The sequence below is a fragment of the Acanthamoeba castellanii genome, assembly GCF_000313135.1.
Source record: "Acanthamoeba castellanii str. Neff unplaced genomic scaffold scf7180000084776, whole genome shotgun sequence".
In the NCBI taxonomy this organism is placed as follows: Eukaryota; Discosea; order Longamoebia; family Acanthamoebidae; genus Acanthamoeba; species Acanthamoeba castellanii.
The window spans coordinates 277,502-302,142 of NW_004457586.1; the positions used below are offsets into that span (position 1 = coordinate 277,502).

The following is a 24,641-nucleotide window of genomic DNA, read 5'->3' on the forward strand; positions in this document are numbered from 1 at the left end:
CTTTATTTATCTTGCTTAATTTTATTTTATTTTGATCGGAAGATGAAGGCTGCGTCGGCTCCCCGAAGGGAGGAGAGGCCGGCAGGGGAGAAGGAGCAGAAGAAAGAGCAGACGAAGAAGGATGGAGAGACACCGGCGGTGCCTGCGGTGCCAGAGGCACCCACTCACATTCCGGGCAGGCTGTTCGTGGGCGGGCTGCCCCGCGATGTCACCCCCGATGCCCTTTCCAACCTCCTGGGAGCGTTCGGGGTCAGGGTGGAGCACGTTGAGTTCAACACCAAGCATGTGCCCATCCTCGGTATTGCTCATCTCTCATTTATCTCAAAATTTTAGCAGATTACTGATTTACTAGAACGATAAAACGAGATTGGCATTTAATTCGAGTGATTTTGGTTGCAGGCACCAACTTTGCTTTCGTTGACGTTAGCCCCATCGAGAAGACTTCCGTTTGTACGCCCCCCCCCCCACACTCCTTTCTGGGCTGGAGGAGAGCTGACCGCGGCATGCCTTCCTGTGAATCCAGGCGTGGCCAAGCTCAACCGAACCAAGTGGAAGGGCCAGTCGCTGCGCGTAGAACTGGCCAAGCCATCCAGGCTCACCAAGTGCGTGCTCCTTTCCCACCTACCTCTCTTCCGGTTGCTTACGAACGTGCACACGACACGACACGACACGACACTCACAACACGCACACGACACGACATGCAGGGTTTTGGCCCACATCCACGCAAGCGACGACGACGAGGCCAAGGAGGAGGCCAAGCCCGAGACCGCGGAGGAGAAGAAGGCCAAGAGCAAGGAGGGCAAGCGCGTGGGTCCCTGGAAGCGCGGCAAGGCCGGACGCCTGCTGCCCGTCCTCACCCTCGAGAAGAAGAACGGCCGCGGCGTACGCTCTCTCCTCTCCACCCATTCATCACTCGCGCACACCGAATAGCACTCACCGCTCCTGGGCTGGGCGGGCTGGGCTGCAGACGTTCATCCACGATCCGGCCAAGACGAAGCATAACATCACCATCTTCCCGTCGGCCATGATGGCGACGCCCGACGTGCCCCTATCGCGCCTCACCTACTTCTACGACGAATCGACCGCCGCTGCCGCCAACGCCACGGCCACCACCAAGAAGACCAATACCAGCAGCACCGCCGCTGGCGCCGCCAGCGCCGGCGCGATGGACACTGACGATGCGGACGAGGCGGAGCCGGTGATTGTGAGGCCGCCGTCACCTCGGCCCGCAAACGACCGGGTGTCGGCCAAGCTCGACCGGGAGCGCGAGTTCTCGCTGTCGCTCATCGAGTCCCTCGTGTCGACGCCGCCGGGCTCGCCGCCCGCGGGCTTCGACGACGACAAGGAAGACGACGAGGAGGGCTACGGCGGCGGAGGCTACGACGACGACAACGAGGAGGAGGCCCAGGGCCAGCACGACGAGTTCAAGGCCGAGTGGGAGAAGTCGCGCCAGAACGCGCCCTGCCTGTGGCAGCACGGACCCGAGCGCAAGGCCGAACGAGCGGCCCTCCAGCAGCAGCAACAGCAGAAGGCCACCGACACGAAGCAGGCGGAGCCGAAGCCGCAGCCGGCGGCGCAGGCGGCCAAGGCGAAGCTGGAGAAGGAGCGGACGGAGAAGGCGAAACTGGAGAGGGAGATGAAGGCAAAGATGGAAGAAGAGGAAAGAGAGAAGGCCAAGATCTTGGAGAAGGAGAGGGAGGAGAAGGCCAGAATTGAAAAGGAGAAGAAGGAAAAGGAAAGGAAAGGAGGAGAAGGCCAAGATGGAGAGGAGAAGGAGAAGAGGGAGAAGGAGAGGAAAGAGAAGGAAAAGGAGGAAAAAGAGAAGGCCCGAGCGGAGAAGGAGAAGAAGGAAAAGGAAAAGGAGGAAAGAAAGAAGGCAAAGGCGCTCATATCGGCGGAGGAGGAAGAAGAGGGCCTCGATGGCATGGCGGTGGTCGAAGAAGAACACACCGTCGTGACCACCACCACCACAACCCAGGCAACAGCCTCCGAAACGGTAACGCCCCCTCCTCCCTCTCCCTCCACCAATGTACAGACATGGCACTCGCGCCGTGTTGGGTGGCGCACGACACTCACTCGCCTCATCCGTGCGTGTGTGCGCTCGTGTGGGCTCACGGCGATGCCCACCAGATGGAGACGGAGGAGAAGAGGGAGGACGAGCCCAAGTCCTCCGAGACCGATCAGTCGGGCCTGCGCGTGGGCGAGCGGGGCTGGTGGACCTCGATGCTCTCCACCGCGGCCGCCGCGGCTGCAGCGCCCACTCCCGACGCCCCCAAGGAGGCCTCCTTCTCCCTCTTCAGCATTCTGCCCACCCCACCACCCGTACGCCCTCCCCCCCCTTGTTCGACGACGAAGGTGACGCTGATGGTGATGGTGATGGTGATGACGGTGCACAGGTGGAGGAATCGAAGAAGACAAAGGCGGGCGGTAAGGCGGTGGACCCGGCGATTGCGAGCGCGCTCCGAAGTATGAAGGCTGCGCCCAAGGCCGCTGGCACGACGAGCTCACCCGCGGGCGCCGGCGCCACTACGCGGAAGCGACCCGCCCCCGTGGTCGCCCCCAAGCGCTTCCTCTCTGCGTGGTACACCCACATCCCCCCCCCCATCCACGCGGTCGCTTGCATCGCCACTCACTGGCCTTCGCCCACACAGCCAGGATGATGACTACAGCGGCCCAGCGTTCATGCGACCGGACAACTGGTATGCGCCCCGGCCACGAGCTCCTCTCATTGTTGTGGGGTAGTTGTAGTAGTGGGCGATCGCTGAATTGAATGTGTGCATTCGTGGTGGTGGTGATGTGGTTGGAACAGGGAGCAAGCGGAGGAGGAGTGGGCCAGTTCGCGGCAGGCGCTTTCGCACGACTACAAGAGCAAGTTCAAGACGGCGCGAAAGCGTCAGCGCGCCACCACCGCCGATCCCTCCGTGTGACCCACCACAACAATGTGCGCTGTCTTCCCCACAATGCAGCAATTCATTATTTTCGACTCTTCACCGCCCCGCATGCACTCTGGCCGTGCTCGTAGCTTCTGCCTTGCGGTTGGTGTTGCTTCTGATCCTAAGAGTGAAGAAAATGATGATCATTGATGTCTATCAATCAATAGCTGACGTCAGTGACGTGTGGACTAAATCATCATCACCCTCGAAAAAGGGAACCGAACTGGCGTCGATTAGGCAACGACGTCGGTTCGGTTCGTGCATTTACAGGAACACCCCACAGTTACAGTGTTTGGTTGAGTTGCAACTCAATACGAACAGTACTCGAGGGTCGTAGTTGATCTGAGCGCAGGGTGACGAGAAGGATGACAGAGAGCGTGCCGACACCAAACGTCGCCTCCCTGGTTGATTCTCGGGTGCCGTGGTGGTTGCTGCTGGCGGCCTGCGGAGGCCTGGTCGCCAGTGTGACGTGGAACTTGCTGGAGCGGCGTCGCGCCTACGTCGATACCGCCCGAGAGGAGCTTATCGAGGTATATACGACACCGCCCCCGAACCACTGTATGGGCTGTCAGCCAATCTTAGCTACGTATGTGGGGTGGTCACCTTGTGCGGAGAGCAGGAGGTGACGCACGAGCAGGCGTCGGACAAGATGGTGGAGCTGCTGCGGCGGAACCACCGGTTTGCGCACGGCGAGCTGGCGCCCCTCCGCACGGCCCTGGCCAGCGGCCAGCGGCCCTTCGCCGCCGTGGTGTGCTGCGCCGACTCGCGGGTCTCCCCCGAGCTCATCTTCGAATCGGGACTGGGCGAGCTGTTCGTCGTCAGGTACTCCATCAGGGTCTATCCCTCATCGCTTTCGCTCTATTCCCCCCCCCCTCGAAGTGGCTCATCAGACCGGTCATCAGGACGGCCGGCAACCTAGTGGATGAAATCGCGCTGGGCAGCCTTGAATTCGCCGTGGAGCATCTGGGCGTGCAGCTCCTGCTCGTCCTGGGCCACGGGAAGTGTGGCGCCGTGTCCGCCGGTACCCTACATTCCCCGACTCGGTCGCAGTGGTGAAGCTAACCGCCAACTCGCGTGTAGCGGTGGCTGCTGCCCAGGCCGATGGCGGCCACCAACACCATGATGACAACCACCCAGCGCATCACATCGCCCACCTCGTGGCTAAGATCCTGCCGGCGGTGCGCAGCGCCATGGAGGTGGTCTCCATGGAGGCCGGGGAAGTGGACCAGGAGCGCCTGCTCGATGTGGCCATCAGCGAGAACGTGCTGGCCACCCAGCACGAGATCCTCAGCCGCAGCTCCATCCTGCGTTCCTTCGCCGCCCACAAGAAGCTCGCCGTCCGGTCGGGCATCTACTGCCTCAGCTCTGGTGTCGTCTCCCTCATCGACCCGTAAGAGAGCTCTACGTTCATGTGTGTCGAGTATGGTCTCTAGATATAATCTTCCGATCATTTTATTCTTGCCTTCTTGTTATGGCATCGTGTGTTTGTTAACCCTTCATCATTGTCGTCCTCATCATTTTTGTGGTGAACTTCTTTCAGCCTCAACCACAAGACACACACACGATCACAGTTGAGAAGAATGGGGATAGCTGTCTACCCCTCTTTCCCCTCCAGGGGCGGTGAGATGAGCGAAATGAGAGGGAAAGGGAAGCTCAGGCCTCGCCGTACTTGAGCATGAGCCGATCGCCGATGTCGCTGATGGAGTCGAGCGCCCGCTCCAGCTGCTCTCGTGTATGGCCGGCCGAGATGCAGAACCGAGCGCGCGACGCCAGCAGAGACGTCGCCGGGAAGCCCACCACCACCACCGCCACCTGCTCACCACCACCGCACACCGCGCCAAGCCAACTTTCAATCCCTGTCGCGCCGGTTGTTTGGAGTGAAGGGGGGGGCGTACGTTCTCGAGCAGACAAAGGCGGGAGAAGCCGGCGATCTTGGCGGGATGGTAGAGCATGAGGGGAATGACGGGAGAGTCCTCGTCTCCGGCCACACGGAAGCCCAGCTCCTTGAGCTTGTTCCTGAAGAAGTTGCTGTTGTCCCTCAGCGCCTTGATCCTGATGATGTGTTGAGAAAGGGAGGCCCACAAAAACACAATCAAAGAGAGGGGAGAGCCGAACCTCTTTTGACCTTCGTTGCTGCCGTCGGCTCCGGTAATGACGTTGAGGGCGGAGATGATCATCTGCGCGCAGGGAATGGACATGGTCTCCTCGTACATGCTGCAGAACGACGTTTGCCTCAGGTAGCGGACGAAGTCCTGCCCGTCACCATCAAAGAAGATGGCGCGTTAGGAACTGCAAAAGTAGTTTCGGCGACACACAGGAATGAGAGCACGGAAGAAGGAGCATGCACCTTATCGCCCGCGATGTAGCCACCGACCGAGCCAAACGACTTGGTGAAGGTGCCCATCAGGATATCAACCTCCTTGGGGTCGACGCCTGCAATGTGTGTACATGCGAGCAACACGTGGCCATCACGTAAGGACAACGAGCCCCAACTGCGTGCGTGCGTGCGTGGTACGTGCCATAGTAGTCGCACACGCCCTTGGCGCGCGAGCCCAGGGCGCCGATGCTGTGCGCTTCGTCGACGTAGAGGTAGGCCTTGTACTTCTTCTTGATGGCGATAATCTCGGGGAGACGCAGGATCTCGCCCTCCATGCTGTAGATACCCTCCACCACGATCAGGATCTTCTTCCAGTGCCTGTGCGTGCGGGGCTGACCCTCTGCAATGGCCTGCCGGATGACCCTCTCCAAGTCCTGGGGATCTGCGTCGCATGATGCGCCACGGAGGCCGCGTGTCAGCGTGTTGTGCGGCCAATGAAAGCAACAGTACAGCGAGGGCACACACTCACCATTGTGCTTGAAGGTCTTGATCTTGGCTCCCGAAGTGCGACAGCCCGTGACGATCGACGCATGGTTCAGTGAGTCGCTGATGATCAATCCTCCCTGGGCGCACGCACGACCACGAATGGGGAAAGGGTTTAGCTAGGAAGCGTTCGCTCTGGTCCTCCTCTTTTCTTATTTTCTGCATAGCTGAAAAATAATGAGAATAAAAACTTTCACTACAAGGAGGAGGCCAAAGGAAGAGATACCGGTCCGGCGAGGGCGGGGAGAGAGCACGAGTTGGTGGCGTAGCCCATGGCGAAGACCACGGCGTCTTCTTTGCCCACGAAGTTGGCCACCCGCGTCTCCAGCACCTTGTGCAGGTCCATGGTTCCTGCGAGCGCCCACCAGACCCTCCAGTCGTGAGCTGGCTTAGTCGCCAAGACTCTTCTGGCTTGGTCGCCTCTTCTAGAGACCTCCGATCTCCGAGGGAGGTGGTTGTAGGAAGATGAGGCCCAACCGACTTCAATCTTGCGCCCAGCAGGGCCGACGCCGTAGGCATTCACGGCATCGATAACGTGGTCGATGCATGTGCCAGCGTTCTCGGCGAAGCCGAGGTAGTTGTAGGAACCGAGATTGATCCCAGGCACCTTCTCGCCGGTGTAGGTGAAGGTGCCATATATGCTGTAGTTGAAGATGCGCCCCATGAGCTGGAATAAGGGGCCGGGCCGGCTGCAAATCGGGCGATCCCAGCAATCTCGGATCCTTCCGAACATGTAGCGCATGTAGAAGTACTCCTTCTCCTTCAACAGAGGACACTCTCCCTGTTGTGCACAAGATGAGGGAGGTCCGAAGACACACATACGAATAGTTGAAGGATTGGGAATGTACCGCAGCGCTGAGAAAGGCAGAATCCTCCTGCAGGAAGCCAAGCAACGTACAGACCCAGAAGATGAGCCGCCTAAAATGAGCGGTCAAGATGGCGCAGATGAAGCCCCAGTAGGTCCAGGCGAGGGTCCATAGAGGGATGTCATCTATCGTGTTGCCCTTGTGGGTGCGGCCGTCCTGCCCGCCCTTCACTTCGCCGCCCATGGCTGCTCTCTTCAAGGGGAACGTTCTCAGAAGCAGACCGCGTCCGTACCGCCGGAAGATTGAGCTGTGGTAGTAGGAACGTTGCGTAGTTCGTCGTGGGTCGTACGTGTGCTAGTGTCCACACACAACACCGCCCCCGCTTGTTGTCGAACAACTCGTCGTCAGTCGGCGAGGGTTGTGCGCACAGGGCGAACCGCCACCGAAAACAAGGCGAACCCTTTCTTGGCCCTGCCATAATCACACGTACCAAATAAATACAAAATAAAACGATTATCCACGAATAATTGATCACATAAATCGTAAAAAGTCTGCAGTGGCAGAACGCATCTTTGTTGGTGCTCAACTTGGTGAGGCTGTACAAGCAGTGAATGGTCATCATCATCACCATCAAAATAAATAGGGGTGCGTGTGTGCGTGACGCTCTCTTCGGTTCAGTCATTCTCCCACAGGAACTCGCCCGCGCAGAGGTAGCCCGACGACGTGCTCACGTAGTCCGTGTAGGTGTCCTTTCGCGCCACCAGCCTTCACGCACACGCCAGAACAGATGGGCTCTCTTGAGTCAGTCCGTGCGTCCTTCCCGTTTGAGCACGCAAACGGGTTGACGCTGAAAACGGGCGAACGCGTACCTTCCGTCGACCTTCATGGGTATGAGCGAGGAGCGAGGGAACACCTTCTGCAGGTAGACATCGATAGGGACGTTGTCCTTGGTCTCGGGAAGCTTGAGCAGCTTGCGCGCGCTGGGTCCGTTGGTGCTGTGCGTGATCACACCGTCCTTGTTCTCGCTGAAGGCCTGCAAGTGATTGTGCGCGGGTCCCGCGTGAATTGAAGGCCCATGTGCACATCGTGGCATCCAGCAAAGCAGTGCGGGGGCGTACGAGAAGGAGCGGCGCGGTTCGACTGAAGCGGATGAGCACATGGTTGGGGTAGTTCTTCAAAATTTCCTGTTGGGTGAAAGAAGCAGCACGCAATGAGGTTTGAGCACACGAGACGACGATGATGAGGATGGACTGCAAAGATAAGGCCGCTGACGCCTTACCTCCGCGCGGATTCGGTTGATGAGACCCAGGAAGCCCGTGCCGATGACGTAGCGGTGCAGAGTTCGGTAAAAGTTGCGATACGGTCCAAACAGCCGCGTCAGCGTATTCCACCTGCGAGTAGACGATCAGGTCAGCGTTGTCCACACCCTACACGAGCAGTGAATGGTTGCGAATTTAGGGGACGAGGGACGCGTACTTGGCGACAGACACTGTGTCGTCTTTGGGGAAGTTGAGAAAATACTTCATGTAGCGCTTGAAGTCTTTGTCGGCGAGATCGGTCTCTTCTCGGAGCACATGCTTGTAGAAAGACTGGACCACAGGGAAACGTTTCACTGCGGTGAGCCGCGCTGCGTATGCCCAGCGAGCAAGCTCATCATTTGCACAAATGGGCGCTACCTTGAAGTTGCAGAAGTAGACATCCTTGCCCACGCTCTCCTCCCACACCTTGCGCGCCTGTGCCATTATTGAAGTGGTGGTCAGACCAGTCGAGGCGGTGCAGGGACAAGGGCCTCGAGGAGTACCTTGTCGTCGGTGATTATTCGCGAGGGATGGGAGTACGTGGTGTTCGCCCCTCCATGAGGCGAAAACATGAGCGTGAAGTCGGAGTAGTATCTGTCGTGGCACACGCACACAACCGCGGCAATCAAATGAGCGGCCCATGACCCAACAGCTCTATACGGACCAAGCGGGGCGCACTACCTTCGCAAGCTGAGCTCGATAATATCGAAGTTCTCGTTCATGGGAAGTTCACCGCTGATCACCTGAGCCAGCACAGAGTGCGTTTCCAGCAGCTGCTTGTCGAGGATACCTACCACATGTGGGAAAACGCGGCCATTAGCTCAAGCACGGACAGTGAGAGGGTGACGATCGAAGCCCTTACCGAGCAAACGGGTGTACTCCGCCATGGGCACGAGTTTGCGCTTCTGAAGGAGTCCGTTTTGCTTGAAGTAGGTCCGCAGCAGCATGACCGTGGCCTACAACAGATCAGAGCACATGCCCAGTGAGCGGGAGCGCAAACAGACAGTGGGGGAGGGACAGATCCAAGTGCCGCACCTTGAGGAACTCTATCCTCGTGCCGCTTCGAAGGAACATGTCGAACTCGATGGCGGACTTCTTGTCCTTCGTCGACTTCTTCGTCTTCTTCGACTTCTTTGGCCTTTTCTTGGCCTTCTTGGTGAGACCGCCGTCGCTACAACTTCCGCTGTCGGTATCGCTGCTGTCGCTGCTGTCGGTCTCGTCGTTCTTGCTCTTCTTCTTTGTCTTCTTGTTGGCCTTGCCGTTTGGTCGATCCTCTTCCTTGCTGGGCTTCTTCGTCTTCTTCTTCTTCTTCTTTTTGGTGTTGACGCCGTTCTTGTACTTCTCCCTCTTCTCCTCCTCGAGCTTCTTGAGTCGCTTCCGTTCCTCCTCTTCCATGAGCAGCACGATCTCGATCTGCTCGTCGATCCTGTCCAGCAGGTAGAAGAGCCACAATATGTTCCTCACTCCCTTCTGCTCCAGCAGCTCCTTGCCCGACCGCTCGCAGACATACCGCCTGCGCAAGCACGCCATCCACCATCACCATGGCAGTTCACAGGCTCGTCGTGAGCGCGCACGTCCTCCATTGGCCATCTGGCGAGCAAAGAGTGCGGAAGTGCGCCAGAGCGGAGGGGGAACGGACCAAAGAGAGCAAGAGCAGCTGACCATGCACACCGACTTCCAGTCGAGGTAGTTGAAAATCTGCAAGCACGCGAAGAAGAAGAAGAAGAGGGTGAGACCAACAGGTGGCGGCAAGCGCGCCACGAGGTCAAATAAACGCTGCGCGGCTATTTTTGACTCATTTTTGCCGCTTCGTTCTTTGAAATCAGGAACGTCCAGGAACACACTTACGCACCCACCATTTAATCAATCAATAAATCCATTATTACGCCAGCTGCTGATGTTGCGCCATTTCAACGCCAAGCGAAGTTACAAGCAATCATAATATTATGATTTATATATATTAAAAAAATAAGTTAATTGGGGAGATGGTGAGCGTACACGAAGGAAGAGCTCCTTGGAAAGAGCGGCAAGTGGTGGTGGTTGGACGCTGGTGCGCGTGGTGGAGAGGGAGCTCCCAGTACGTCGCACCGCCACACGATTGTGTGCGTTGTTCGTAAGATGGTGATTGTAGAGGCCTGAAAAATCGCTGCTGCTTCCTCCCTCTTCCTCAGAGATGATAGGAGTGGAGATGGCCTCGGCTGAAGAGGTGAGGACCCGCGGTCGCGTGAACGGCTTATTCTTCTGCTTCTTTTTCTTCTTTTTCCTTCGTCCATTTCGATCGTCATCTTCAGAATCGCTCTTACTTTCGGATGAGCTCCCCGACGTGAGACGAGGCGAGGGACCTAGCTGATCGAGGTCGAGAGAGTACTCCTTGACGAAATCCTCCGGCAGCTCGTCATCGCCCCCCTTTTCGTGAATGATTACTGAGCTGCGATCCGTCGATGTAGAGGTTGAGGATGATGACGCTTGCCGCAGATCCTTCTTCTTTTTCTCCTTTTTCTTCTTCGATGTCGATGAGCCTCGCGATGCAGCCGGCACTGCCACTATGCGGTTGCTCGACATCTGCAGCATGACGCTCATGCCGCCCCCTTGCAACTTTCGCCTATGTGCAGTCGCTCCTGTGTTGTGTTGCGTGTGGCGGTGGTGCGCGAGGCCAAGACGACACCGCACGCCGACACAGAGAGAAGGTGCTGGAGCTCTTGGCCGAGGGCCTGACGTAGAGGCCCGTCGCAAAGAACGAAGAAAGGGGTGCGAGGCGCCCCGACCCATTTTCCACGAGATCGGCCCACACACTCCGCTTCAAGAAATGAGCCCAGAAACTGCGGCCCTGTTGCTCTGCAGCACCCGCCCCGCGTTATTTGATCCGGCCTTGACCGCAACTCCGCTTCAAAACAGCGTTCCTCTCTTCTTTTCGCGTCGGGCGCGTAATGCCCGGCAAACCAAGCACGCGGCAATGGGACGCATGGACAGCAGAGAGGGAAGGACACTTCTTAAGGAGTGGTCGCTACAGTACTGGTCGCTCCGCACTTCAAAGAATAAGCGGGAAGCCGCCTAGCAGGCGTCGTTGGGGAGGATGGCCGACGGGCCGGCGCCGTTCTTCCACATGCCCCACTTGCTGTTCCAGCAGTTGAGGAAGTTCGACCACGCGGTCTGCGTCTGGTGAGCGCCCGCGAGCGGGTAGGGATCCGGGTTGATGGTGGAGCTGCTCGACGCGACGATGGCGAACTGACCGGAGGCCTGCACTCGGCCGAGATACCACGACTTGACGGTGTGCTGGTTCGTGGCCGACACGGTCACCTGGCCCATGGGCGAGCTCACCGAGACGGTGGGGAGCGCCGCCTTGACGTCCGCATGGACGAAGCTGTTGGCCTTCTTGACGGCGGCAGCCCACAGGTGAACGCCAGTGTAGGCGGCAGCCATCGGGTCACCTGTGCGGTCCACATACACGCGCCACCGGTGAGCCACTGGGCCGGCGTAAGTTACACACTACGTGGTACGGGCGCGCACCGATCACGGAAGCCTGGCCGTAGGTGTTCTTGAACTCGGTCACGAAGGCGTTGTTGGCAGCGCTCGTCTCGCTCTGGAAGTAGTTCCTACAGAGCGGACAGGCGGAGATGGCGTGAGCCACGACACACGACACGCACTCGGCCTGGTAGAGCAGAAAACGTACCACGAGGCGTAGGAACCGGCCATCGACACGCCGCTGGCCATGATCTGCACGACCTCCGGCTCGGCCACGCTGAACGAGATGACGGCACCGCTGACGGCCGAGGTCGAGAGGGCGTTGAAGAGCAGCATGTTGGTGTCGCCTGCCCAAGTTCCACACTTCCGTCAACACTCGCGCTGAATTCTGCACCAGACAAACAAAAGGAGTAGGTAGAAAGAAGCTGTACCGTTGACGGTGTTGAGGATGACATCGGGGGCAAAGGTCTTGATGTTGGCCACGGCGGCGTTGACGCGGCTGGGGTCCTCCTCGCCGAGGATGAGGTATTGCTGGACATGACGCACACACAAGACGCACCGCGTGTGAACATCAATTCGGCCCAAACGGGAGAGATAATGAGCGAAGCAGCAGCAGCACGCACCTCGTTGATGGTGACTCCGCTCATCGTGGAGAGGGCATCCTTGACGATGGCGTTGGCCGTGCGAGGGAAGATGTAGTCCGAACCAATCAGCGCGAACTTCCTGCAAAGCAGCGAGAGCCACGTGAGCAGTCAACAAACGAGCCACTCGCAGCCGCTCTGTCGGGCTGGTCCCTTACCTGAAGCCCTGCTGGTAGGCCCACTGCACGGCGGGCAGGATCTGCTGGTTGGGAGCAGCGCCTGATCGCGTTACGTTGGGAGTGCCGTTAGCACGCCGAACGCCAGTCGGGGACTACTGCACGTCGAAGTGCCGCCGTGGGGGGGGGAGGGGTGAAGACGCACCGGTGTAGACGACGTTGGGGTGGGACTCTACGCCCTCGTACTGCACCGGGTAGAAGAGCAGACCGTTGTTGGAGGCGAGGGCCGGGAGGACGGCCTTCCTGCTGCCACTGGTCCAGCAGCCGAACACGACGTCGACCTTGTCCTGGGTGAGCATGCGCTGCATCTCGGAGGCGAAGATCTTTTCGTCGGAGAAGCCGTCGCGTAGGACCACCTTCAGGTGATGTCCGAGGAGGCCACCGGCCGCGTTGATCTCGTCGATGGCGAGAAGGGTGGCGTCCACCACGTGCCTCTCGTCAACGGCAAGCGGACCCGAGAGCGAGTGGAGGATGCCCACCTCCTTGAACGACTTCACAGTAATATCACCCTCATCAAAGACTCCCCAACCAATGATGAAACCTGTACAGACCCACCAATCCCATCAGATTTATGATAGAATGATCGATTGAACAGAGACCCTATGAGATTAGGAGAGAACCGTACCGACGATGACGCCCACGACGAGGGCGACGACGCTCGCGACGATGAGGACGGTCCTGGCGTTGTCCTTGATGGGGCCACCGAGGAGAGGCTGAGTCTCGAGCATGATGCGGGGAGCGGCAGTTGTGGGGTGGGTGTCGGTACGCACAAGAACACAAAAAGAAAAGTTCTTGCAGACCAAGAACAAGAAGAAGTTCTTCTCGGCCGCCTGTGGAAGTTGCAGCCGACCAGGAACACTTTGGTTCTCCTTTCTTGCTTTGCCCGAGCAGCGTGGCGTGCAACCTGAATCGGGAAGTGCCACAAAAGTCTGAATAATGAAACAAATAAAAAGGAATAAAATTGATTTTGCATTGTTTTGACAAATCAACTAGTTTTGCGCTTGGACATAGCATGATGCTGCGCGCGAGGGTGGGGAGCGGCAACGTTGGGGGCCTACCTTGGGGGCTGGCCAGGGCAGAGTGCAGAGCAGGACGGCTCGCGTCGCCCTTGTTGTGCAGCGCACGGGGCGGGCAACACAGCGGGCTGCGGGCTCTCACCACGTCCAAGGAGGGTATGCACACTTGCCTGCCTGTCTGGCAAAGCCACAGCCATCAGTTGATCGAATATGTTGAGATTCGAAAAATCTCTTTTGGGCGGGGGGCAAGCACAATGATTTTACCCATACGTGCGCACTCGTCCAGAACGTGACAGCTTCCTGGCCCTGGCGCGAGCAGAGGAAGAGGCAGAGGAAGCGGAGGCAGAAAGGGCGGCCGAGCAGATGAAGAAGGCGCGAAGGCCACCAAAGCTCAACGCCAAGGAGTGGGATGGCGAGGGCGTGTCGCGCAAGATCGTGGAGAAGCTGCGTAAGGAGGGGCGCGGTGGCGACGACACGGACCGCTACGAGCGCATGGCCCGCGCCCAGGAGTACAAGCTCAAGCGTCAGATGGACAAGCAACAGCAGGACGAGCGGGATCGGGTGGCGCGCATCGAGAGGCAGCTGCAGGCGGAGCGCGAGCGAAGGGAGGCCGAAGAGAAGCAGAAAGAAGAGGACAAGAAGAAGGGCTGGTTCTCCCTCTTCACTAAATAAATGAACCAACTTTTTATTCTCTTTTATTGTTTTCTTTTACGGTTGGAATTTTTATTTGTTTATTTTTATATTTTATCTGCTGGGATACCAACAAAACTGGTGCGGGTAGCAACCACCTCAAAAGAACCAAGCATCAAGCACACGATCAAGTTACAAAGAGATGGCGGACGCAGAGGAGAAGAAGACGCTGGCCGAACTGGAGACGGAGGTGGATGAGGAGGGAGATGGAAAGGCGCTTGTGCGGGCCACGAGCACCATCTTCGGCGGCCGCACCGAGGCGCGTGCCACCAAGAAGTTCCTGAGCAGCAAGAAGCGAGTCGAGTTCTACGTGTGGGCGCGTGATCTCCCCTACGCCCCTGGCTCCACCATCCCCATCCAGGGTACCTTTTCTCCCACCAATCTTTTGCTACCTCGCCGGCGGCGCCGTCTCAATCGATCTTTTTCGAAATGTCTCATCTTTGTGTAGTTTCGATTAAGAACACATCGGAGAAGCAGGTCCGATCGATCATGGTACGCTTTTCGCCTCGCCCGTTACATTAGGAATCGAGATCAGATGTTGATGCGTTTGTGGTGTAAACAGGCGACGCTGCAAACCAAGGAAGGCGTGGCCGAGAAGGGCAAGAAGCTCGAGCCGCTCCAGACCGGCAAGAAAGAGGAATGGTTCCAGGGCTCCCGGTACGGCCAGTCCGCCTCAAAGCGTGACACTCGCGCTTGCTCACACCTCTGATGCCTTCTCTCTCTCTCTCTTGCGCGCAGGTTCCCGCTCGATGGCTACACCGACTACGACGGCAGCGTACGCACAACACACCGCCCTGCCGTGTGCACGAGACCAATGCACGGAAATGTGGTGGAGTGGCTCACGTGGTGGTTTTCATCGTGATGCAGGTCACCTACCAACTGCCCCGCACCCTGCCCAGCTCCTCCGAGTCCATCACGCACGAGATCCTCTTCCAGTTCGACGTCAAGGGTGCGTTGTTGTGTTTGCGTTGATGACATCGTGGCCCTCTCACTCACTCCTCAAGCCAACGCTAAATCGGGCTACATCCGATTCAGGCTTCACCGGCTGGACGAAGGTGTTCGCTCCCCTGGTCATCACCGTCAAGAAGATCTGATCTGTGTTTGTTACTGCTTGCTGGCCTGGTGAGGGCACTTTGTGGTACTTTGCTAATTACACACCACATCATCACCATCATCGTTGTTCGAGTTTGGCGTCGTCTCCCGCGTCAAAGACACTTTCCGCCGTTGTGGGCGGGACCCGAATCGTTCACGCTCGAATCCCGGCGAAGGCCAGCGGGAGTGAAGTGGGTTGACGTCCGGAGAAGGGGAGATGCGGAGGAGGAGAGCAGTTTGAGTCAGTCCTCCCCTGGTGTGGCAGCTGCCTCGCCAAGCAAGCCAACCACCACTACTGCCACCACTTGCTCTGCTCTTCGCATCAGATACCTACCAACCACCACCGGTTCCCTTCATCCATCAACCGAGAAGGGACCTTTCAAGTAACAACAACAACGACGACGATGGGCGCAGGACAGTCGGTAGCGGTGGTGTCGGCCGATGAGGGCGGAGCCAAGCTGCAGGCGGGAGATCACATCAAGGTCAAGCGGTGGGGCTACTCCCACCACGGCCTCTACGTTGGTACCTACAAGCCCCTCCCCAACCCCTCCTGCTCCGCGCACTCACCTCGTGCCCTGGGTGGTGTTGGGGTCGATTGGGTCTGCAGGCGAGGACGAGGTGGTCCACTTCGCGGGCAGCCCGACCGAGCCGTGGCGCAACGCCCGGGTCAAGCGTGAGTCAATGGGCGCCTTCCTCGCCGGCGCCACCCAGTTCGAGATCCTGCTCTACGCCGACATCACCCCTCGGTAATCCGTCACACTCCCCCGCATGGAGGTGGTCCATTTCTTGGTCTTCTTGTTGAGGTCTCATCGGGAGGGTTGAACAGGGAGCGGCGGAAGGCGGTGAAGCGAGCGCTGCACGTGTGGCGGCACGAGGCCCACGACACCTACAACCTCTTCTTCAACAACTGCGAGCACTTTGCCACCTTCTGCGTTCTCGGTACTACTACTTTCGGTTTCTCTCCTCCTCTCGACTCTCGCCACTCATCAATTGGCGTATGTCCAGGCGAGGGCAAGAGCGAGCAGGTGCAGAGCCCGATCACGGCGCTCACCACGGTGGTGGCTGCCGGCATCGCCACCCAGGAAGTCCTTCGGCACATGGTCTCGATGCCCTCCGCCCCAGCAGCTGGCCAGCTCACCGACGCCTGAGCCCCCCCCCCAAATCGCCCTCAATCAAGTGTACATACAAACAAAGACCACTGGTATAACGCTAATGTTATTCATGTTGAAGGAGGTGTGAGTGGCTTTGTAGGAGGATCAAGAGGTGGTGACGGGGAGCACGTAGGAGCCCGGGAAGTAGCCGGTCTGGCCGTTGGGCAGCTTGCCGAGCCACCAGCCGTCGTCGCCCTTATCCACGAGCGTGATCACGGCGAACCGCGCGAAGTGGAGTACGCCCTCGCGCTGGTCGTCCAGGTAGTCGTACTGAGCCACGTACAGCGGCTCGACCGGCGCCGTCGGGGGCGGCACCATCGGCAGCGGCCGCTCCGGCGCCGGGCGCGACGGCGGTCGCATCGTCGTCAGCCTCCTCGGCGAACTGGCCTTGGGTTGCTGCTGCTGCTGCGGGGCTGGCACCGCGGCCGGTGGCGCTGTGGCGTGGGTGTCCGTGAGCAGAAGCGGGCGGTGGGCGTGGCTCAGCGGCCCGGAGTCGGTGAGCGAGAAGAGGGGCACGGCGGCGCGCACGGCCTCCTCGAACACCCCGCGCACGTTGAGGTCGGCAGCGGCCGAGCACTCAGCGTAGTGCCACAGCCTGAGCTTCTGGCGCCACTCCTCGCCCCGCTCTGCCGAGATGCACTTGGTGGTGCCGCGCAGGTCAATCTTGCTCCCCACGAGAATGATGGGCGCGTCGGGGCAGATCGTGCGCAGCTCGTTGGCGATCTTCTCCACTTCCCTGCACAGGCGAGATTGGTGTGTGGTGTGCGGTGTGTGGTGTGGGTGTGTGGTGTGGGTGTGGGTGTGTGGTGTGTGGTGACGTACTTGAAGGAGGTGTAGGTGACGGGGAGCACGAGCAGTATAACGTGCATGTCCGCCAGGAAGAGCGCGCGGTTGTACTCCTCTGAGTCGAACACCTCCAGATCGGCCTTGATGCTCTCGGCCTCGACCACTCCCTGCCCCCCCCCATTGGCATGTCGTGTGCGTGAGTAGGAGAGATCTGAGGGTTGCAGGAGGAAAAGAGGCTCACCTGATAGTGGTGAGACGTGACGGCGTCGAGGCCGAACAGCTTGCCGATCATGGTCGATCTGCCGCCTCCGGGCGGCCCGGCCATTCCGCATCTGATGTGGACGTGCTGGGGTCGCAGCAGGAAGGGCGGGACGACGCACGACACAGCGTAGTCAAACAGCTCCTCGGGCGTGGCCATGTCGGGGTTGCCCTTGGCGGCCGCGGCAGACGATGATATCTGGAAGGCCTGGGCCGCCTGCAGCCGCTTGGCGCACTGGGCGGTCAGGTCCCTGGCCTTGTACTTGATCTCGTTGGTGGCCTGCTGCAGGTCCAGCTTCGTGAGCCCGAACAGCCTGACCGCCTTCGGACAGTAGCGCGCAATCTCCTGGCTGATCTGCAGACCGACCGACAACATCAGACTGCGTGAGCACAACACTATGAACCGTGTGCGTGTGCGTGCGTGCGTGCGTGCGTGTGCGGTGTGTGTGGCACGTTACCTCGTCCAACACGTTGAACTCATGCGAGTCCATGGCGAACAGAATGATCACAATATCGATGCCAGGATAGGCAAATGCCCTGTTCTGGCCCGAGTCTATGATCTCCAGCCGCACGGGCACTCCATCCAGATTGTAGTGCTTACTAAGCCACACATACACACACGTGGTACATGAGTCCACGCGACGTAGATGTGGGATATTGGGAGTGGAGTGCTGGGCGGGTCAACACGTACTTGTAGCGGTAGACGCTGCCGACCTCCTCCTGGGTGAGCTCGGCAACCACCGTGGACTTGCCGCACTGGGCCGGCCCGACCAGCGCGCACCGGATGTGCAGCTGCTTGGGCACGAACAGCAGTCGCAGCCGCTCCTCGATGGACTCGATCAGATCGTGCAGCGCCCCGCTGCCTTCGTGTTCGCCTGTAGTGAGCACCCACCTCAACGCGTGAGCATAATAATCATAATAAATATAATAATAATAATAATAAATAGAGCAGTGGAGCCGAACCCTTCTCGAACAGCGTGGTGAACTCCTGGAGCGTGAGCTTCTTGTCGTGGTTGATGTCCGCAGCCTCGAACTCGGCCCGCATTCGCTCCTTCATCGCCGGCGAAGAGAAGGGGAGGGGGAAGGTGAGCCCCATCTATGGCCCAGCGCGTCCACGAGGTGGGCGGCGGTAAGTACCTCGAGCGTGGGGTCCTCCTTGGCGTTCTCCAGCGCGGAGAGGTACGTGTTGGCAAACCTACGAACCCACGGCGCGCAGGCCACGGGTTAGAAGCGTTGGAATGAGGTGACCAAGGCCGAGCGCGCTCAATGATGCGTTACCTCGACACCGTGAATCGCATCTGGTTGAACTCCATCAGGCTGATGGATCCATCTCCGTCCTGATCGCACAGAGTGAACAAGACTTGTAGGGGGAGGAGGATGATGTCAATTGGTACGTTAGATGCCACGTGTGTCGTGTGCGGGGTGCGGTATGTGCGGTGTGCGCGAGAGGAGGGGGTACATTGAAGCTTCTCCTGCTTAGAGCCCACGCAAAAGACAGAGGCGCCGAGCACGTAGTCACGGAAATCGATGCAGCCCGTGCCGCCCGGGTCCAGGGCCTCCCACAGTCGCTGCGCGAACGCGTCGTCGCCCGCAGCGAACACCTTCCCAAAGTTGGCCCGGTCCAGGCGGCCCGACGGGAACTGCCGCTGGATGATCTCGAACAGCGCCGACAGCTCTCCCACCTGATGTCGGCTCACTACGCAAAGTGGGGGGGGGGCAACGTCACACCAGACTCCTTCACAACCGCCAAAACCGCCGCGTAAGGGGGGGGGGCAGAAGTGTACGTTCTCGGGACAGGGAGGGCTCTGCAGCATGCTTGCCGTGCTTCTGCCCCATTGTTGGCGGTTGTGAAGGAGTAGGTCTTGTGGTAGTGGAAATAATAAGCGGAGAAATACACTAAATAAAAGTGTTATTTTTTTATTGTCCGGTCTGGGCTGAGCTAGAAAGGCGAAGCGCGAGTCACCTTGTGATGGCGGCGGTTCGTCTAGAGCGGGGGCGGTTGGAATAAATAGTTTGCTTGCGAGTGGTATAGGTACAGGAATGACAACGCCTCACCCACCGTGGCGCGCGCGCGGTGGCGTGAAACGACGATCAGCCGTGTGTGCGGTGTGGTTCAGGGTTTCGCTTAGGAGAGAACGCAGGTGCAGCATCCACCATCCTCCATCTCCGGCCTCGACGTGAGGAGCGGCTGCCCCTCGCTTTGGCCCTCTCCCGCGGTGTGGGCCTGATAGGCCTTCACCCGCTCACCCACCGTGCCCTTGGCAATGGTCCCCCTGTCGGCACCCTGCGTCCCCAGAGAATGCAGAGCAGGCACGTAAGCTCGCGTGTCGGCAGCGCGGAAGTGTAACGCCGGCGAAGGTGGTACGTACCTCTTTGCTGCTGGGCGGCGCGGCGGCTGCCGGGCTCTTGGGCGGCTTGTCCTGCCGGCTGGCGCTGGCCGGAGATGCGGCCGGCGACGCGTCCGCGCTGCCGACAGCCGAGTTGTAACTTGTCACCCTCTTCACAATTTCAGCAGACATCTTACGCCCCGGCGGCTGCAGTTGATGTAGATTGTTACCCAGTTAGTTCAATGTGCCCTACCGAGACCTTCACTTCACGAGAAAGTGCTAGGTGGAGGCGGTGGTACATCGAGCGCGTCGGATCCCCGCGGCGTGCCACGGGGCGTGCCGCGCGGCGAGTTCTTGGCGACGTCGTCCTGCGCCCGGGCCACCAGCAGCGCTGCCTCCGAGGGCATGCGGGTCGAACCGGGCGTGCGCTGTCTCGGACTCTCTGCAACCGCCAACACACGGACGAGGGGGGGGGGTGAGTGGGTCGGTGGATTGAGGAAGAGAGGGACGCAGACAACGAACCGAGGGTGATGGAGTCGCCGGACTCGAATATGTTGCGAGAGTCGCGCACACTGCCGGCTCGGGTCACCTGCTTGACCTCCTCCTTCCGCTTCTCGATCTCGGCGAGCTGCTGATCGGAGATGGCCCCGCTGGAGCGCGACACCGCCTGCAGGTACATCTGCTGGCGCTCTTGCACGTCTACCAGTAACCAACGGTGAGTCAAGTGGTGCGATAGAGTCGGGGTTGCCAGCAGTCGAGTGAGGGTGAGCGTACTGCGCTGGATGAACTGGTACTCCTTCCGCACTTCGGCGTTATTGAGGAATTTGGACCTGTTCTTCTCCTCCTCGGTCTGCTTTTCCATCACGCCCATTTTCACGAGCCTCGCCATCTCCTTGCCGCTCAAGCTGCCGTAGGTGTCCTCGTCCTCATCTCTGTTACACACACACACACCCCACTTAAGCTTTGCTTCAAGCGCGCTAATACCTCTAGAGGAGGATCTCATACCGCTTGTGCTTTTGGTCCTTGCCTTGCTGTTGCTGCTCGGAAGCGGCCTGGATGATCATCTGCAGAGCAAAATTCTTATTCTCGTCGACCGATCCCTCGCGGGTGCCTTCCTCAATAGGAATCTCTCCCGCGTCCTGCAGCTCCTTCCGCTTCACTGTCGTACGACATCACGCCATAGCCGCGTTAGTGAGCGCGTCACGGGGAGCGCCTAAGGGGGTCGCGCACCCTTGTCGGCGGGCTGCATGTCGGCAAAGGCCTTATTGAGGGCATCTATCCACGTCTTCTTGTCCTCCGCCGACGCCGCGCAGAAAGTGTACGTCTGCGAGTTGACCGACTTGATTTGAAAAATGTTTTTGAATGCTGCGTTGCACGCAGAGCGCGCAGTCAGTTGGATGGAGTTCATGGTTCTGTACGGTCGTGAGAGGCGATGGGCGTACCGTTGGTGTCGGGAAGATCGACCACCCAGGTGGAGTGCAGGAGGAAGTGGCCCTTGTACCGGTACGACGTCAACAGACGACTGGAGAACACGAGCAGATCGTTGAAGAGGTAGACCAGCACGAAGCTACTGAACAGATTGAGCGCTCCGAAGCGCATCGACAGCAGCTTCCCCTCCGTGATCCAGTATCGGTGCGGTGCTACCAACTGGTGCGGAGTGCACGCGGTGAGTGACTCGCCTACGTCCGCCGGCACAGTACGTTGGACGAGTGGTACGTACCTGGACTTCGCCTCCGAGGCTGTTCTGGATGTGCAGCACTTTGGTGAGCGCCGAGGAGGTGGCGATGTCTTTGTTGACGAAGTCGGTGACCGACTGCAGCATCTTGAGGGCCTTACAGAGGGACTCGTAGTCCGGGTGGTGTTCCCACGTGTGCGCGATCATGTCCTGTGCGCGTTGGCCGCTTAGGCGTTCAGATTATACAACACCAGCCAAACAGCGTCGAAGCAAGATCAACGTACCTCGAGCAACAGATTGTATCGCGGTATTCTACGTTGGGGAACCAGGAAAGAAGAGACAACATTAGAATGCGGCGCGAGGTGGTGCGCCAACAAGGACAGGTGAGTGATGAGGCACCTTTGGATGGGCATGATGAGATAGGAATCGAATGTGAGCACGTCGGCTCTGCCGCCGTAGCACCTCTGTATGAACTGATACAGGATATCCTTGTCGTTGGCGGACTGCTCGAGCATGACCACCGCGCTCTCGTAGTTATTGGTGTACTGCGTGTACATTTTCATGAACGGGCTCTGCACGCAACGATGCACATGTGCCGGTGAGTGCGCAGCACGCAGACATTGCAGGCAATGAAGGGGGAGAGGCGGTCACCATCTTGATGAAAATGTCTCCGATGGTCTGGGTGTTCGACCAGTTGTCCACTCGTTCCTTAAGATCGGAGAGCAGCGTTGTGTTCAGGTTGATGATGTACTCGGCCTTGGAGGTGATGTTGTTCAGCTCGGCCACCCGTCCATCGCTCGCTCCGCGTGCCAGCGCTTGCAGAGGTCGAACGTACACCTGAACCGTTGAAGCCACACGAAGAGCTGACAGTCAGTACGGTCCAGGCGAAGGGAGGAGAGGAGGCGCACCTCCATCATTTTGGTAAGGCCCTTGATATAGGTCTCCTCCGTGTGAAGGAGCTCCTTGACCACATGGTCTCTGTGCTTTTTTCTGGACACTAGAAGGCAAGAAGGGACAACAAAGACTCAAATGAGCAAACTAGAGCGGTAATTAATGAGAAAACAAATAAAATAACTTCAAATAAATAAACAATAACATTAGAAACAATCCTAACTAATAATAACAGGTGCAGCAGTGTTCTGAAGATGGAGCTGGTGTAGGTACATAGGCGCTTGTAGCGTTTGCGGGCCAGCCACCGACGTACCAGACCCTGCAGCTTCGGCAGCATAACGGGGTCGACTTGGCCCTCCATTTCTTCTTCTGTTCAGAAGGGACTGTGAGGTTGGGCAGCAAACGACCACCAAGTCAGACTGCGTACCCCTTCACCGGTGTCGATCTTTCGGCCCGAAACAGTTTCTTTCGCTTCCTTTTTCCCAGCAACGCGGTTGTGCGAAGACTGCAGTCCCACGGGCCTAGCCACAGGCCTCTGCCAGAGATGCCACGAGAAGAGAGAACTGGCTCACTATCACCCCGAGGCCACAGAGAAGGCAAAAAGACGCGACACCCGCACGGTCTTGCCAACAACACCAAACAAATAATAACGAGCGAAGAGAAATATCAAAACAACAAAAAGAAATTTTGGAATTTGTGGTATGTGGTTGACCTGTGCGTGTGTTGTGGGTGGCTTCGTTGGTTGCTGGTTATTGTAATCAACAAAGGGATCGAACGAACGGCTGGTTTTCAACTGAGCGTAAAAGCAATGAGCGGAATCAAGATCATCATTCGCTCATGGAGCGATTTCCTGTCAACGAGCGACGTCTCTGTGCCCAAGCGCGCTGATGTCCTATCCGATAGGATCCGCCTTAACCTGAACCACTGGCTGGGCAACTACCTGTGCATCGTTGCTGCCTTCGTAGTACTGGCTGGGTACTTATAAGCGCCTCTCATCGTTTATTGTTCCCTCCCTTTTTGACCATTGCCTTTGATTGCTGCAGATACTTCTACCCTGGCCTGTTTGTGGCGAGCGTGCTGGCTGCTCTTGGCGGTGCGGCCACCATCTTCACCAAGGACATGCGTCTTGAAGTCGGCGGCGTGGCCGTCAACGAGCTGCACAAGTATGGCCTCACTGCTCTTGGTACGTTCTTCGCTCGTTTCCTCCAGGATGCGTTGGTCGCTTATTCTTGCCTTCGTTCAGTGAGCATCTTCTCGTTGTACTGGAGTGAGAGCTTCCAGCCGCTCTTCGTCACGGTCGCAATCGCTGGCATTCGTACGCCTGCCATCTCCACAGCTCGCTTAATCTCTCAATTCTCACATTCGTATCCTTGGGTCCAGTCGTACTGGTCCACGCTGCGGGCAAGGACAAGGCGAGCCTGAAGACTCGGGTCAAGACAGGCCTCGACTCTATCAAGAGCGACGTCAAGAACGAGCTGAAGAGCCATTAGTCTGCAGCAGGGTCTTCATCCCTACTTGTACAGTTGAGAGCGTGGCCACCTGCGTCCGCCCGCTGTGGCTACGATGCAACACCAACACCACAGCCAACCAAGCAAAGACGAGGAGTTGAACACGTTTAGATTTGTTTACACGTCTGCAGACTAAAGCTTTGCCCAAGGGCTTGGGTGGCCGTTGAGGGTGGTGGCCTGCGTTCTTCAGCGTCTTGCAAACGTAAGGTGGTACGCCACTCGCCCGCCTTAGTTCTCCTCGAGGAAGCACACGTAGTCGGTGAGCTGCTGCAGCTGGTCGAGCGAAGCGCCCTGCCTCGTCTCGGGGACGATGGGCCTGGGAGCCACTGATCCCGAAGCAGCATCGTGCGTCCAGCCGTGCTGCACCGCCACTGTGTGCGCACACAGACACGGGCACGTGTGCCAGCACAGAAGAAGTGGTGTAGGCATGAGCACGAGGCAGACACATGCACGCATGCACAAAAGCGAGAACGAGAAGAAGAGCTGAGGTTGGGCACGCACGCGTAATGGCGTCCTGCTCGCTGAGGCCGAGAAGCACGGCAAGATCGCCGGTCGAGATGTTGGAGTAGGCGCTCGAGATGAGCTTGAAGGTGCGCTCCCTGAACTTCTCCACGAAGGCCTGCACGAAAAGCACGGTGCCTGGGCTCCAGTTGTAGGCCTGTGCGCTCTGGTAGATGTCGGTGTACTTCTTGTTCCACACGTTCTGGCCAATCGTCCAGATGGCGTTCAATTCGGGATCGGTTTCCTTGATCTTCTTGGGGATCCTCCGCCACAGGAAGCGAGCGTAGTGAATCTCATTTTCGATCAGGTACGACAGCAGCTGGGCACCGTAGAGAGGCAGTGCATCTTTGGGATTCTCAGCACACTAGAAGCGACGAATCTGAATCAATCGTGGTGCCAAGCCAAACAGCAATGCGTTTGGCCCCCCCCAAGCGAAAAATGGGTTGCGAAACGTACGAAGTACTCGTATTCCTCAAGATTCTGTGCGATGAGGGCGAAGGCACCCTTCTGCGCAAGCCCAACCAATTCCTTCTCCAGCTCTTGTCTCCTCTGTGCCATGATTGATTGAT

At 58.5% G+C, this 24,641-nt stretch overlaps 13 protein-coding genes across 13 annotated transcripts; 6 read left to right on the plus strand and 7 right to left on the minus strand.

Moving 5' to 3' along the window:
* Positions 1-42: 42 nt before the first annotated feature.
* On the plus strand, positions 43-2,928 carry ACA1_278930 (RNA recognition motif domain containing protein; the record flags this gene model as incomplete). Its single annotated transcript, XM_004344615.1, has 9 exons — positions 43-298; positions 400-450; positions 524-602; positions 706-883; positions 969-1,997; positions 2,132-2,323; positions 2,398-2,582; positions 2,653-2,700; positions 2,811-2,928. The coding sequence occupies 9 exons, from the start codon at positions 43-45 to the stop codon at positions 2,926-2,928; spliced, it is 2,136 nt and encodes a 711-aa protein (XP_004344665.1).
* Positions 2,929-3,299: 371 nt separating this feature from the next.
* On the plus strand, positions 3,300-4,328 carry ACA1_278940 (carbonate dehydratase; the record flags this gene model as incomplete). The annotated part of the gene is made up of 4 exons (XM_004344616.1): positions 3,300-3,464; positions 3,554-3,756; positions 3,825-3,955; positions 3,985-4,328. 4 exons carry the CDS (start codon positions 3,300-3,302, stop codon positions 4,326-4,328), a joined length of 843 nt encoding a protein of 280 aa, XP_004344666.1.
* Positions 4,329-4,587: 259 nt separating this feature from the next.
* Positions 4,588-6,843, minus strand: ACA1_278950 (serine palmitoyltransferase, long chain base subunit 2, putative; the record flags this gene model as incomplete). Its single annotated transcript, XM_004344617.1, is given in 10 exon segments — positions 4,588-4,746; positions 4,830-4,986; positions 5,050-5,186; positions 5,282-5,367; positions 5,383-5,426; positions 5,450-5,693; positions 5,781-5,874; positions 6,021-6,145; positions 6,272-6,575; positions 6,643-6,843. 10 exon segments carry the CDS (start codon positions 6,841-6,843, stop codon positions 4,588-4,590), a joined length of 1,551 nt encoding a protein of 516 aa, XP_004344667.1.
* Positions 6,844-7,274: 431 nt separating this feature from the next.
* On the minus strand, positions 7,275-9,428 carry ACA1_278960 (uncharacterized protein; the record flags this gene model as incomplete). Its single annotated transcript, XM_004344618.1, has 10 exons — positions 7,275-7,365; positions 7,470-7,633; positions 7,719-7,784; positions 7,880-7,991; positions 8,077-8,189; positions 8,277-8,333; positions 8,402-8,492; positions 8,580-8,688; positions 8,728-8,854; positions 8,934-9,428. The coding sequence occupies 10 exons, from the start codon at positions 9,426-9,428 to the stop codon at positions 7,275-7,277; spliced, it is 1,425 nt and encodes a 474-aa protein (XP_004344668.1).
* A 414-nt stretch (positions 9,429-9,842) lies between these two features.
* Positions 9,843-10,460, minus strand: ACA1_278970 (uncharacterized protein; the record flags this gene model as incomplete). Its single annotated transcript, XM_004344619.1, has 1 exon — positions 9,843-10,460. The coding sequence occupies one exon, from the start codon at positions 10,458-10,460 to the stop codon at positions 9,843-9,845; it is 618 nt and encodes a 205-aa protein (XP_004344669.1).
* Positions 10,461-10,949: 489 nt separating this feature from the next.
* ACA1_278980 (extracellular ligandbinding receptor, putative) lies at positions 10,950-12,905 on the minus strand (the record flags this gene model as incomplete). The annotated part of the gene is made up of 8 exons (XM_004344620.1): positions 10,950-11,326; positions 11,406-11,491; positions 11,569-11,707; positions 11,792-11,891; positions 11,984-12,083; positions 12,160-12,220; positions 12,323-12,718; positions 12,803-12,905. 8 exons carry the CDS (start codon positions 12,903-12,905, stop codon positions 10,950-10,952), a joined length of 1,362 nt encoding a protein of 453 aa, XP_004344670.1.
* A 284-nt stretch (positions 12,906-13,189) lies between these two features.
* On the plus strand, positions 13,190-13,865 carry ACA1_278990 (uncharacterized protein; the record flags this gene model as incomplete). The annotated part of the gene is made up of 2 exons (XM_004344621.1): positions 13,190-13,349; positions 13,480-13,865. 2 exons carry the CDS (start codon positions 13,190-13,192, stop codon positions 13,863-13,865), a joined length of 546 nt encoding a protein of 181 aa, XP_004344671.1.
* Positions 13,866-14,025: 160 nt separating this feature from the next.
* Positions 14,026-14,977, plus strand: ACA1_279000 (uncharacterized protein; the record flags this gene model as incomplete). The annotated part of the gene is made up of 6 exons (XM_004344622.1): positions 14,026-14,245; positions 14,332-14,375; positions 14,446-14,540; positions 14,622-14,658; positions 14,751-14,832; positions 14,919-14,977. 6 exons carry the CDS (start codon positions 14,026-14,028, stop codon positions 14,975-14,977), a joined length of 537 nt encoding a protein of 178 aa, XP_004344672.1.
* A 402-nt stretch (positions 14,978-15,379) lies between these two features.
* Positions 15,380-16,123, plus strand: ACA1_279010 (RND efflux system outer membrane lipoprotein; the record flags this gene model as incomplete). Its single annotated transcript, XM_004344623.1, has 4 exons — positions 15,380-15,497; positions 15,583-15,721; positions 15,802-15,914; positions 15,981-16,123. The coding sequence occupies 4 exons, from the start codon at positions 15,380-15,382 to the stop codon at positions 16,121-16,123; spliced, it is 513 nt and encodes a 170-aa protein (XP_004344673.1).
* Positions 16,124-16,231: 108 nt separating this feature from the next.
* ACA1_279020 (EF hand domain containing protein) lies at positions 16,232-19,006 on the minus strand (the record flags this gene model as incomplete). The annotated part of the gene is made up of 10 exons (XM_004344624.1): positions 16,232-16,862; positions 16,949-17,079; positions 17,154-17,525; positions 17,629-17,770; positions 17,862-18,045; positions 18,134-18,221; positions 18,308-18,365; positions 18,449-18,530; positions 18,630-18,866; positions 18,955-19,006. 10 exons carry the CDS (start codon positions 19,004-19,006, stop codon positions 16,232-16,234), a joined length of 1,977 nt encoding a protein of 658 aa, XP_004344674.1.
* Positions 19,007-19,295: 289 nt separating this feature from the next.
* ACA1_279030 (RhoGEF domain containing protein) lies at positions 19,296-22,424 on the minus strand (the record flags this gene model as incomplete). The annotated part of the gene is made up of 14 exons (XM_004344625.1): positions 19,296-19,454; positions 19,540-19,704; positions 19,797-19,939; positions 20,020-20,196; positions 20,272-20,429; positions 20,503-20,656; positions 20,728-20,862; positions 20,940-21,144; positions 21,218-21,382; positions 21,457-21,484; positions 21,572-21,744; positions 21,824-22,009; positions 22,081-22,169; positions 22,337-22,424. 14 exons carry the CDS (start codon positions 22,422-22,424, stop codon positions 19,296-19,298), a joined length of 2,025 nt encoding a protein of 674 aa, XP_004344675.1.
* Positions 22,425-22,871: 447 nt separating this feature from the next.
* ACA1_279040 (uncharacterized protein) lies at positions 22,872-23,553 on the plus strand (the record flags this gene model as incomplete). The annotated part of the gene is made up of 4 exons (XM_004344626.1): positions 22,872-23,038; positions 23,107-23,246; positions 23,307-23,378; positions 23,444-23,553. The coding sequence occupies 4 exons, from the start codon at positions 22,872-22,874 to the stop codon at positions 23,551-23,553; spliced, it is 489 nt and encodes a 162-aa protein (XP_004344676.1).
* Positions 23,554-23,799: 246 nt separating this feature from the next.
* ACA1_279050 (COP9 subunit 8, putative) lies at positions 23,800-24,630 on the minus strand (the record flags this gene model as incomplete). The annotated part of the gene is made up of 3 exons (XM_004344627.1): positions 23,800-23,942; positions 24,073-24,436; positions 24,529-24,630. The coding sequence occupies 3 exons, from the start codon at positions 24,628-24,630 to the stop codon at positions 23,800-23,802; spliced, it is 609 nt and encodes a 202-aa protein (XP_004344677.1).
* Between the last annotated feature and the right edge of the window lie 11 nt (positions 24,631-24,641).